Below are 13965 nucleotides of genomic sequence, written 5' to 3'. Positions count from 1 at the left end.
GGAGAAGGTATGCGTTATATATAAAATATGAATGTGTGATGCATGTTTGAGGAGTTTTAGACTCACTGGGCAACATACCTCATTGTTTTAGGAGGGCTAGGCTGGGACTCCAGCTTTTAATAAATTCAGTTTATCCCACACTTTTATACCATATATTGTGGGTGGGAGGATCTGGTTTCAGCCATTTTTAGAAATCCACTTTAAGGCTGTTGAAAGTAATATACTCAAAAAGGTATTTCTATGCCCTCAGTTAATACTCCAAGTACAGCCAATGAGAGCTCCAGTGGGATATCTTACTGAAAAACTTTGAGGCCGAGAAACAACCCTCTCTAAAACACTTAAGATATAACCAAATATGTACGTGTGATTTATACCAACATAAATTAGGATTGAATGGACCCATCTTTATCTTTTGAGAGCAATACATAATCATAAACACAATTTTATATAATTTACCAATTATTTTCCCCTTTCATTTATTTTACAGTCTTTTCAATGGAAGTTTGTGATATTTTCACACTGTTGCAGCTGATACTATCTAAAGGAGTCTGTTCCATGCATATAAAACTCGTTAATAAACTGTTTAAATAACTTGAGATTTTCCTAAATAACTGGTGTAAGTGAGCTAATCAATTTTCTTACATAAATATCTAAGCTCTTCATAAACCAAAAGCGTGTTAATGAGATTATCCTCGAAATCCCAGAAAATTATCAAAGTGTCTTTCATATTTTCATGATGACCACGGTCAAATCTTCTAGTTCTTTTATGGGGACACCTAATCGATTAATTTCAAGTGCGTTTATAACTGTCGACAATTATTAAACCAAGGCAAAACAACGATTATTACCCCATGTTTTTCATTTTGCAAGGAAGCTCTCGTTTTGTATTGCCTTATGATGACTGTATTTCCTTGAATAAAAGTTGGGCTATGTAGTCAACCAAATGCCAGGCTCTGGGTTTTAATAAAACACCTACATTTGGATCAGTAAAGAGAAGAACACTAAAAAAATGTTGGACTTGACATAAAACTACGTAAACAATAATAAGTAAAGAAGTAAGGGTGTGTGTTCGGTCTCAACGTCTTTAGTTCAGCATACGGTCATCAACAAAGTTAAATTCAGTCTACCCCACAAGCCCAACATAGTTCAGTTCAAACATTAAAAGACACATTCAACAGCCCTGGTTCTATTCCTACCCAAGGCCATTTATGAACCTGCTGCTGTGTCAGTGTGTGGGGTTGGGCAGGAAGACATGTCGCGGTTCTTCACGTATCGCAAACCAAAACGCCGGACGCCTGGACGGTGATTTTGGTTTTAGGTTCCAATATCCTGTCGGTACTGTTTAATAAATCTTGATCCTGTTTGGCCTGCGTCGTAGTCCCAGTTTTTAAAATTGTGGCCCTCTCTGCGATTGAGTTTGACACCACTGACCTTAATAAACCTCAATTAGCCTGATCATGAACGGACTGATCTGATTGGTTCACATGGGCTAGGATGCGCCACCCCTGCACCAATTGTTTCAGCGTCGAGTCTACTTAATAATGTGCTTGAGACAGACTGTGTACTAATGTTAACATTCTTGCGTGAGAACAGCCAAGTGCCACCGCGCTTGAGAATGGCACTGCGCGGCGCTTCAGCGTCCGGTGTAAACCCGGCTTTACGTAGTGATAGTGAAGAGGACATTTCTTTCAAGTGAATTGAAATTTACCGTTTAGAAATCGTAAAGGTAAATTCATAATTTGTTTGGGTCCAACACGTAGGTTTAAAATATTTATTTCGACACATTTCAGTCTCGACGTCGACTAATCGCGGCAGCCCTAGTTTCCTTTGCCACAACTAAATGATTCTAGGTAAAAGACATGCTTAATCAATACTTTTTCCAGGTAACACATCTACAAATTAATACCATAGAATGTTTGTGTCATATGGAAAACAGGTTAATGAGTGGAGAGTAGGGCTGCTCGACTAATCGAAATTTAATCGTGATTACGATTATTGGGGTCAAATGATCTCCAAACTACTATAAGTTGAAACGATTATTTGGCATTTTTTTCGAAAGAGACACTCATGAGCAATTCAGTCCTTCCCCCAAAGCATTCAGCAGCCCAGCTGACTGGCTCTCACTCTCAAGCAGCAGTAAAGTGAAGGAGGCGAGTAGTGTGTGTGTTGACTCGCAGAGAAAAAACATTGCGAGTGGAAAAGCAGGGACGTCAGCAGCAGACCATGTAGCGGCCGCACCGCGCACCGCTATTCTCAAGCCTGCTCCCGTCTGGCTGTTCAGACCGGTCAGACCGGACCAGCATTTCCGGTCAGACGGTCATAGAGTGTTAGGGTTGCCATCACTAAAGGTTTGAATAACCGGGCACCGATATCCTGTTTTCACGGAGGAATAAGACACGCAGCCGTCATCGGTGTTTACCGGAACCGGAAGTGATAAAAAAAAAAAAAGAAGCATAGACTTCAGAATAAGGGCATATATTCATAATAGTTTAAATAATCGTGATTTTGATATTGTCCAAAATAACCATGATTATGATTTTTTTTCCCATAATCGAGCAGCCCTAGTGCAAAGGTTCTATTCATTGCAGATGGTCTCCATCAAGCATTACCTTCTCTGAAGCAAGAGTTTCACACAGCTGGATGGTTTCTGCAAACTCTTTTTTTATCTGAAAAACAAGGTATGAAAATGAGTACTGAACCAGGCTAACACTGCCCAGCCAGCGAAGAAATAATTTACACAAAAGAAAATTGTGTTTTAAAAGAGTAATTAACCCAATAATGATAATTCACAAATTATCCACTCACCCCTATGCCAATGGAGGGGTGGGTGAAGTGTTCGAGTCTACAAAATGCTGCTGGATGGATATCTTGCAACAATTTGTATTCAGGGACGATCAGAAATGCTAAAGTATGATAGCTCAGCTAATTCTGGTGGACTTTTAGGCATAATCACGTTGGAAATGACCACGTTTCGGGTTCGAACACGAATGTCGGGGCTTGCAGCTCCTGGCTGACAACAGGAGCAGTATAAAAGGCATGTTATGTGTTTTTCCTGTTGTTTCTTTCCGTCTGAAGATGAGCCCATAATATCCTCAGTTTTGTTGGATTCGGCTGCTACACTGTTTACCTCTGAAACTCCAGCAGTGTTTTGTGGATTCAAACACTTCAACCAGCCCCTACATCTGCATAGTGGTGAGTAGATAATGAGTGAATTATCACCTTTAAAAAAGGCATTTCTCACTTGGGGGAGAGGGCAGGTATTTTCAAACACAGCCACCTGTTCATTTTCAGTCTGACCGTGGTTCTGTTCTTCAAGCTGTCTCTCCAGGTCTGCCAATCTCAATTCCAACATCAGCACCTTCTCCATGGCCTCCAGCGCTTTGCTTTGTTGCTGCTGCTCCAGCTCTGCTGCCCTCTTTTCAGTTGTCTGTACTTTCTCCAAAGCTTCCTGTTTCTGCACGGCCTCTGTTTGCAGTTGCAGCTCCAGCTCTGCTGCCTTCTTTTCGGTTGTCTGTACTTTCTCCAAGGCTTCCTGTTTCTCCTGGGCCTCTGTTTGCAGTTGCAGCTCCAGCTCTTCAACTCTTCCTTCTAATGTTCCTACTTTCGTCATGGCCTCCTCTTTCTGTTGACTCTCCATTTCCAGCTGCAGCTCCAGGTTGGACACTTTCCCTGAAAGGTTACGCATCCAGTCTGGAGAGGTATAGTCTTTGGGACTGGTAAAAAAATAGAACATACAGATAATATTATGTTATGATATCAATTTGTCAATTTAGAAACACAAGTGATTGAGAAAAAAGGAATGCACTGGTGAACTCGGCAACAAGATAGGGCCCTGAAGTCCACTGAGGACAACAGCGGTTGAAGATCCCAGGATCCTTTCCATAGTAAAGAGACCCCTTCACAACATCTAGTGAAATGAAGAAGACTCTCCAGGAAGTAAATGGTAAATGGTTTTGTATTTATATAGCGCTTTTCTATTCTTAAAAACCACTCAAAGCACTTTACAGTACAGTTTTACATTCACCCATTCATACAGTGCATCTAATCCATAAACTTTGTTATTCTATGTGGGCCATTCAGGGTTCAGCATCTTGCCCAAGGACACTTAGGCATGCAGATGGGTCAGACTGGGGATCGAACCGCCGACCTTCAGGTTGGAGGAAGACTACTCTACCCCTCAGCCACAGCCGCCCCTTAGTAGGCGTATCATTATCAAAGTCTACCATAATGAGAAGACTTCACAAGAGCAAATACAGAGGGTTCACCACATGGTGCAAATCATTCACAACTCTCAAGAATAGAAAGGGCAGATTAGAGTTTGCCAAAACACATCTAAAAGGCCCAGCCGGGTTCTAGAAAAGCATTCTTTGGACAGATGAAACTAAGATCAACCTGTACCAGAATGATGGGAAGAGAAAAGTATGGAGAAAGCTTTGAACAGCTCATGGTCCGAAACACATCATCTGTAAAACATGGGGGAGGCAGTGTGATGGCATGGGCATGCATGGCTTCAAGTGGCACTGGGTCGATAGTGTTTATTTATGATTTGAAAGAAGACGGAAGCAGCTGTAAGAATTCTGAAGTCTATAAGAACATTCTGTCTGCTCACATTCAGCAAAGTCGATGACCAAAATATACTGCGAAAGACAGCTAATTGTTATCTCAATTTGCTGTCTTGAGATAACTAATCTAACTGTTTGTAGAAACACATTTACCTGTCACCAAAGCTTTGCACAGTCACTGAGCTATGACTCATTTCCATGTCATCTGATGGCTCATCAGGAATCTCCCAGTGAGCATCAAATTCCTCGTCATCTGTTAAAATAAACCATATATGCATTTTTTTTTAAATCACATTTGAATTTCAGAAAAATTAACAGGTTTGGAACAGGCACTGCACTAGTAAGTGTGTTTGAAAAAGGCTATTTGACTTGAGGTAATGCTCAGGAGAGTACTTCAGAATTATTCTTTGTCATTAGTTAGGCGGTTGTGGCTGAGAGGTAGATCTCTTATCCTCCAACCAGAAGGTCAGTGGTTTGATCCCAATCTACACTATTTGCATGCTGAAGTGGCCTTGGGGAAGATACTGAACCTTGAATTGCCCCTCATAGAAAAAGAAAAAAATTCCTGGCCATAGATGCGCTGTATGAATTTGTGTGTGTGTGTGTGTGTGTGTGTGAATGCCAATAAACTGTACTATAAAGCACTTTGAGCATCATCAATAATTGAAAAGCCTTATATTGATACAGACCATTTAGTGAGTCATAATAAGTCTGAATTTTTTCAGCAAAATTGTCTTTATTATTGTTTGAATGAGTGGCCATATAAATAAAGTAACTAAATACATGTGATGTTTTTTGTGTGAAACTGACTGGGAAGAACTCTACTCCTTCTGTAAGAGTGTGTGTGTACTCGTGTCTGCAGACACACATACAGTGCAGGGTTACAGTACACCAGTACATGCAAGGTTTGAGATTCTTTCTACAAATAGAGCTTTCTGGTATTACAAGATAGATGTATTCCTACTCACCTTCAGTCAGCTCCATCAGACAGGATCGATCAGCTTTCCTTTTAAGAGTGAAAGCTTCTGCAAAGCTCAGGTTAGATGAACCACCACCAGCAGATAAAGGTGCAAGTCTGAGCATCTTTCCTCCCCATGTAACTCTGCGCTTAGGCATCTTGAAAACCAAAAAAAGATTGATTTGACTTGATAACGACAAGAATGCACAGGTCTAATAACAGCTTGATTTTGTGATAAGATACCCTTTTAACAGGAACCAGGTTGGAGCTGGTGACAAGGAGTTTGGTCAGGTTTCTGATTCTGTCTTCTTGTTCTCTCTGGAGATGATCTTTTTCTTGGAGGAGCTGGGATAGAAGCTCCTTCTCAGTCACTGTAGTCTGTGTCTCTGAAGATACCTGTATCATGTCATCCTCAGGTCAGCAAGGGAAATTACACAGATGGGCCAAACAAAACATGAATAAAGAGAAACAAAGAGTTATCACACTTGCCTCGTGAAGTCGTCGCTTCAGGTCAACAATTTCATTTCGGTACCTTTTGAGCAGAGCTCCGTCATCAGACACCTCTGTCACATGGGGATCGTTCTTCATTTTCTTTGCAGTGCTGGCAAACTATTAAGAGTAAACTGTTTCTGAATCGTTTGCTGTACTTCATGTTTGCTCTAATGTTTCATATTTTCTCATATTACACTAACACACTGACTTTTCTAGATGTTATTGGGAAACTGAGCTGAGGCAAAGCTGCAATATTTCAACCTTCATAAACGTACAGCGGAAAGGAGCAGCCCTTTTAAAACACACTGCATAACACCATTTAATATATTAGAAGTCTACCAACCTGTAAAGTGCTGAGGGTCTCATCTAGAGTGACAGGAGTGATGGTACAGATGATGACCGTTTTGGCGTTCCCACCCAAGGAGTTCTGCAGGATGCGGGTTAGCTTACTGTCTCTGTAGTTCGTGAAACCCCTGATGACAGAGAAAAATATATAGCAAATTTCAGCAACTTGAAAAAACATAAATTAAGACAAAGAAGCATTTAATAACAATGTGTAAAGTTGGTTTATTTTTGCTTCCATTCCATTCCTTTGTGTAAATATTGTAAACAACTGTTCCCTTCTCGAAAGGAATCAAATGCGAATATTTCCCAAAATGTATTAAAAAAAATGCGTGAATAGTTAAACACATGAATTGAATGTCCACTGTTTACTCACTTATGGCTTTCTTCTGTCACTTTCTTAATCACTTGGCCAAGGGTAAACAGACTGCGATTGATGTTGCAACCTTCTTTGAAACGTGTGCCTTAGAGATTAGAACAGGTGAATTACTGTACACTCACAAGATAACTTTGCATTTACATAGTGTTAAGTAACATAACATCAGGCCTAATAAAGCAGACTTTTCACGTGGCTTCTGTCAAAACCTTACCTTCAGCTCCCGTTTGACTTGCTCTCTCAGATCCAGCAAGATCAACTAAATTCTAGAAAATTAAGCAAAACTGATAGTGAACAAAATATAATTACAACACAAACTATGATTCAGGATCGAAGACAAAGTTAAGTTATGAGGTGAGGCTTTAAACTCCCAGGCAACTGGTTGGTTGTTTACTGCACCTTTATATGAAGCTGGCTCAAAACTATATGTGGTTGCATTTTGTTAAAAGACTGAAGAGTGGGAATCACAAGTTTTTATACAACAACTATACAACCTGTATCACAATTAACCACGGTAAAATTCCAAACAGTTAATATAACCATGTGAAATTTCAATTATCATTAACACCGCGGTTGGTTACCACACTTTAAAGCTCATGGTAAAAACTTTAAGGCATCAACTATGGTGAGCTGTGTCCCGGACACATGTGTTAAGTTAACCATTTATTCTTAGGATGCTCGAGAGTTTTGAAAAACCTAAACACACAAAATAAACAGTTTGTGCCAAAAATAAAAGTAATCAAGCGTTTATGTTCACCTAATCCATGCTTTTGTTTAAAAAAAGTAGTTTTATTGTTAAATATTTGCAGTACTGGAATATGCATGGACTTCATACTGTGAAGTACTGGTATCTATTTGAGTACACTGGATTAATATTGTTATATCTGTGGCCATATTCAAGGGCGAGCCTATGCAAAAATATGGTGCTACAGTAGCAACTCCTCTGCAGAACATATTGTTTAACTGAGAAGCTAAATATTGTCCTTTGAACATTGGATTGATATTAATGTGAATATTGTACCTTGAATAGATAAAGTTCCATAACTGCCTTTCTTTGTGTATATTACTTATCGTACATTGAGCATTTAACAGAAATTACAAAAAAAAACTAATCTGACCATCCTACATGGATATATCAAAATGCAGACGCAGCCTTTGCAGCATTCTGCCAGCAAAACATTTAAGAAAGAGCTACATGCATGGGGAGCTGTAATAGAAGGAATAATATCTGGTCACTGGTCAGAGGTTCTTGGGACCTGTGCAGTGCTTAAAGTTTGCTTTGTGTTTGATTGGGTGAAGCCTTGCACTTTAAGGGTGTGTGTTAGTACATTGTGTGTGCAGCCTATGCTGTTTACTTACTGACTACAGCCCTAAAAGACAGAAAAAAAGGAGCAGGGAGATAACTTACCAAATGAGACACAATAATAGCACCATCCGCATTTTCACCTGATGCTAGGTCACTCCTTTCTCGGCTTTCAAGGATCTATGGAAAAATAATATCATGAAAATCCTGATTTCCTCTGAATCCTACATGTTTGTTGTGGTTTTGCTTACCATTCGGAAAATAGTGTGTGAGCGACTGCTCCGCTGGTTCATTTTTGTTTTACCGTAGTGGCGGTTCTCTAAAAAGGCAGGTTGTGCATGAAAGACAATACATATTACTAGGGCTGAACGATTAATTGCATTTGGGATAAAATCGCGATATGTTAAAACACGATTTTCTAAATCGCAGCGTGCGCGATTAAAACATGTGAAAGAGAGTAGGGCACTGGGATGCTGTCCTCACCCGCAGCCAGAATGCCACGGGACCAAAAAACTGGTGCGGGCGGCGGACCTGAAAATCGCTCCCCGGAAAAGCAAGCCGCGCTCCTGTACGGCCACCTACATGAGCCCCTCGGTCACCTACATGCACATCTGCGAGACGGAGGTGTTCAGCATGGGGAAGTTCCTGCGGAGCTGCTGATCCGCAAGCTGCCCTTCCAAGGCATCCAGCTGGCCCGCCCCATCCGTGGACACGGAGCTTAAACTGCTGCTGCTCCACTGACTATAAAAACGCCGCATTCCTACACTTATAAAATGCAATTCAATGTTGAAGTAATCCAAATATTCAGAATACGTTACTCAGATTAGTTAATGTAACGGAATATGTTACAGATTACATTTTTGGGCATGTATTCTGTATTCTGTAACGGAATACGTTTTGAAAGTATCCTTCCCAACACTGGACATGTTACTGACTTGGGAGCAGTAAGACACCTATAATTTAAAAAATGTTTTTCTAAAGATGGTAAATTTTACACAAAGGTTTTAAAAAGTGCATTGCTTCTGTTTATACTTACAATGACTTAAATTACTTAAATGCACACAGATTTGTTGTTCTTGGTTCTGTAATGAGCAGTTAAATAAAAATTTGGGAGAGAATATTGTACAGTAAGTGTATCTAATATTGTGTTGGTCATATCATGATTTATACATTTAAATCATCCATAACGCTTCTTTGGGGGGGGGATTAAAAACAAAATAAAAAAATCCCATATTAAATCGCAATCGCAATTTTGGGAAAAAAAAGATTATTTCCCCAAATCGTTCAGCCCTACATATTACACATAGGTTATGAGGAACATCATTCTCATGTTCAGTTATATAATCAGAACTTACTTTCTCCTTTCCGAATCCAGGCTAGGGCTTGTGCAGGGGATGTAACCAGCTCCTCAGTCAGGTCAGCCACATAGATGTTTTTCTGCAAACAGAAATTATCACGAAAAAAGCACAATGATCAAGTAAAACAGGATAAATAACTTCCTTTGGATGCAACCACACTTGAAGTATGTTACAGAAGAGCTATGGCCCAGTATTTTTTAAGTTCTCTCTTAGGAGACTCGCTTAAACAATGAATGTAGCAGAAATACTCAATTCCGGCTATTATGATTGGTTTGGCATGGCACTATTCTCATTGTCTGTTCATGTTTTCTGTCAAAACATGGATGGAATGAGTTCTATCGATGTCATACATGTGTTCAATTTCTGTAGAGGAAAAGTTATATTGCAATATTTATCTATGTTTTTTCGGCCAGCCCTAGTTGTAGGGCTCGTGGTCATACCGACCGCAGACAGTCAAGAGTGTGAAGACCCTTGCTCATCATTTAGGTATGCTGTGTGGGAACACTTCAGTTTCACAGTAGCTATAATTACAACGGGCACATACGAGTGGATCATATAAAAGTCGACGTTGCGCAACTGCTGTCGGACATTTAGTTGGTAACACATTGAACATGCCGACTCGTTTGAAACAGCATCACCAGAGTCATGTCTCATTAGTTCAGTGCAAACTAAGCTCCATGTGGCATTAAAGCTGCTGCTTGCAAATAATTCAGACTGTCAAAGCAATAAAGAGTGACGTAGGTGTATCTATAACAACGAACGTGCGACCGTTCTCCGTTATTGACAACGTAGGGTTCAATTACACACTGAAAGTAATAAAGACCTGTTACGAAGTTATCTTTCTTCCACATTTTTTGTACAAGCAGGGCCTTCTCTACAAACAAAGTGGTGGTAGTTAATTATTTTGAAGAAAAGAAATGAAAATAACTATATTTAATAATGATAATCATACAATAAATAAATGGTAAATGATTTTTGTATTTATATAGCGCTTTTCTAGTCTTGATGACCACTCAAAGCGCTTTACAGTATAGTTTTACATTCACACACACATTCGTACAGTGCATCTATTTGCAGCACTTTGTTATTCTATGGGGGGCCAGTCGGGGTTCAGCATCTTGCCCAAGGAGACATCGGCATGTTATTTTACTTTTGTAAAAAATACTTAAGTAAGAATGGGAAATCAGTGGCGATACCCAGCCCTAGTTAAGAAAGGTATAACAGGTGTATTATTGTGGTACCAAAAGAAGAAGTGAACATTTTTGGGTGCACCTGAAAAATGTGCTGGTGCAACTAAATGGAAAAAATATGAGGCACTAAAGCAACCAATGTTGCTCTGTAATTCAGATTGATATGAAGCCTTGTGGCAACAAAACGACAGTTGTGCTTATCCTTTGAAGACATATAACCTAGGAGGAAATGATTCTATGAATTTTGTTGCCATCACGAACCTGGCACCCAAGATAAATGTGAATGTCAGTTCTATATGGTGAAATTAAAAGAATCCAAACTAGGAAAATGATCTGTCAGCGATATTACGAGTAGTTTGACCCAGTTGCTGACCACTGCTATAATTTATCCGAGGGCCTCTCAGATTATTCAACTAGGTCTCCGGACTGAAAAGGTTATACTGCATATTTTCTATTATTGGAAAACATTCCACATGTCCATCAAGGAAAAAGTTATTACCAAAGCTACTGTCTTAATAAATAATAAACACACACATACAGTATATACAGCAAAGCAGGTGAAGTTACAGCAATGACAGACAGGGGAGGAACTCCGTTATATTAGGTCCAAAACTTTCTTTCCCTGTCACCCATTCTGCACAGATTCACAACAACTGCACATCCACCACAGAATTTAGTTGAGAGTTGATGCTGCAGGATGTCACACATTGATTCTACTGCAGAGATCATAGGTTTTGGTTTACAGCACATCAGCACTGTTGATGGCTTTTATCAGCACAAACTCTCGTGACTTTTTAGACTCTTTAGTGTCTTCGACACTTGTGAAACTGCTTTTTCGTCCAGAGATTTTTTCGTTTTCTTTCGATTTGTTTTTTGCCTTCATTTTTACATCTGTCAGAAAGACTGGAGGCTTTCACTAACAATTGCGTTCACAAGCACAGCTTCTCTGGTGAAACGTCAAAGGATCTCCAAAGTTCAGTGCATGTTTGAAAACCAAACCTTGAAAGATTCATAAAAGACTCCAGATTTTTTTTTTATGTTGTTAAAACCCAAACTTGTAAATGGTCCACTTACATTGATTGTCTCTCTGACTTCCAGTGGTTTTCGCTTCCAGCTGTCAACAAGCAGATCAGTCACAGTCTCGTTGTAGATTTCCATGTAAGACACCCTGAGAAGGAACTCCTTTTTTGGACACTGTCGAGAAAAAGAAAAGCACTGGTTAGAATAAACAGTAATTACTCAACAAACTGCAGCACAATACAACTCTTACATTTTTAATGGTTTGGAAAACATCTTCCACAGCCAGAGGTGTCACACCAGGTATATGGTTACTCCCCATCATGGTAAAGGTCTTTCCAGAAGAAGTCTGCCCATAAGCAAATATGGTTCCTGTGAAAAACAAGTAAAAATAAATAACATAGTTCAGCTACAATAAGCAGGATGGAACAACATGGTACCACAGGATAGATCTGACAACACTTAGCTTCCATTACTTACCATTGTATCCCTCAACAGTGGAAACAACCAGGGGCTTTGCAATGTCCTGGTACAGCTGATTGGTTGTTTCTTCAGCTGTGAATACCCGATCTGCGAACAATTACCATTTATACGAAATGGCCCAAAGTGATAGCGATATGCTGAAAACCCATTTCTTAATCCTGCACATGTTGCTTTACATACCAAAACTGAAGGTCTTGGTGGAATTCCCATCATCGATCTGATGAATTGATTTTTTATCAGTTCTCCAAAACAGCTGGACAGCCTCTGCATTCTCTGATGCTGTACTTTCTTCCCTGTAAAACAAGGACAATTTTTAAGACATATGGAAACATAAACAGACTGCCTTGACAACAGCTTCAAGAGACAATGTTTTGGGTTGCCTCTGTGATTGATGAATTGTGTGAACAGGTGTAATGTATTTAATTCATCTTTTTGGTATTTATAACTTTAAGTTCATTGCCCAGGCGATGCGATACACATGACACCTCATAGGAAAATGCGGAAAACACGCTGCTAGTGTAAACAACAGTGTGAACAACAGCAGCAGCCACCGAGGCCCAGGCGTAACTTAGTTTAAGCTGTTGAATATCAATAGACTCAAGGCGTATGCAATATGATAGATACTTACCATTTGCTAAGACTCGCGATTGCGTCCTAACGTCGTAACGACAGATAATTACATTATACAGCAGTATTCATTGTCAGTCGGTAACGTTTACAGTTGTTAGCATTAGCACGTAAACTAACACGAACAAGTTAAGTAGTGAAAAACTTACCTCGCAATAAGCGGACGGACGCGAACACAAACTTTAACAGCGGACTCTTCGGTCATTTTTTCAAGTTCAGTCGCCGCATTCAAATGGTCATTCATTAATTAGTTTAGAATAAACTAGATATGCGGATATGCCTATGAAACTGTTACTACGCACACCAGAAGAGGCTTTCTCCGCCGTTTTTCAAATCCAGCCAGTTGGATTTGATTGGTTAACGTCTTCTTCTTCTTTGGATTGGACACACTGGACTCAACTGTTCTTCTTCGACTTGTGGTTATTGGAGGTTGGCAAACCAGCTTTTCGATGCATTACCGCCACCCTCTGGACTGAATAGATAGATGGATAGATAGATTGATGTAATTTATTCAACCCAATTTACGAAATTGTTGAATCACAGCAGCATGTCAAGGGCTGAAGTTTGGAGCAGTAAATTGGCCAAGTACTCCTGACTGCAGTCTTCCCTTAGCTCAACGTGGATGCCGCCGCCCACGTTGAGCACAACATCGGATGACACCGAGTCGCCCTTCCGTTAGATTTACTCAAAGTCACCACCTAGTGGAGGAAGCCGTGTTGCACATTTAAAAACGTCCATAATGTATGAACCATATCATGTACACTGCTTCCTAATTAGACATGTAACACCAGTATATTTGTGAAATAATCATTAACTGTGTTTAAAGAAATTAGGTTGAAACAAAAATGTTACTATGGGCTGAATTAAAAAAATTACAATAAAAAACTGTAGGGTCCCCTTATAAACTATATCAAGAAGTTTTTTTAGAGGACAGACCAGAACTGTACTTACATAATCATAAAATATTTAAGCGTCTATAACTCCAGAAAAATGTGGTATATTAATCCTGTTTACAAACATTTTAATTGTTATAATCAACCTTAACTATTGGAGAATTGTGAAGAGCTCTTATAATAAATCTTTTTAACAAAGTGACTTCAATTGCCTTATACATAAAAAAGAATGGAAAAAGTAATTCCTGTTTTCAAATTATCACCCTAATTCACCGGATTTTGTTTTAAAAAGTCTAATGTCTTTTTAAAATACAAACATTGCTATTTTTACTGTGGCATTTTACTTATATCAGAATATTTTCAC

The 13965-nt window shown here is 39.4% G+C and overlaps 1 protein-coding gene across 1 annotated transcript in view; it reads right to left on the bottom strand.

Moving 5' to 3' along the window:
• Positions 1–12995, bottom strand: part of cenpe (centromere protein E) — a 32022-nt gene extending 19027 nt beyond the window's left edge. The window contains 17 exon segments of the mRNA XM_062411963.1: positions 2610–2666; positions 3242–3713; positions 4716–4815; positions 5531–5678; positions 5764–5916; positions 6010–6129; positions 6356–6485; positions 6731–6818; positions 6945–6996; positions 8139–8213; positions 8285–8352; positions 9389–9470; positions 11656–11775; positions 11852–11970; positions 12079–12168; positions 12262–12374; positions 12858–12995. Coding sequence (XP_062267947.1) covers positions 2610–2666; positions 3242–3713; positions 4716–4815; positions 5531–5678; positions 5764–5916; positions 6010–6129; positions 6356–6485; positions 6731–6818; positions 6945–6996; positions 8139–8213; positions 8285–8352; positions 9389–9470; positions 11656–11775; positions 11852–11970; positions 12079–12168; positions 12262–12374; positions 12858–12952 — 2082 coding nt within the window. The 5' untranslated portion in view covers positions 12953–12995.
• Positions 12996–13965: the final 970 nt, after the last annotated feature.

Source organism: Platichthys flesus, chromosome 18, assembly GCF_949316205.1.
Source record: "Platichthys flesus chromosome 18, fPlaFle2.1, whole genome shotgun sequence".
Classification (NCBI taxonomy): domain Eukaryota; kingdom Metazoa; phylum Chordata; class Actinopteri; order Pleuronectiformes; family Pleuronectidae; genus Platichthys; species Platichthys flesus.
Note: the sequence above shows the minus strand (reverse complement) of the source record. Positions and strands in the feature narration are given on the sequence as shown.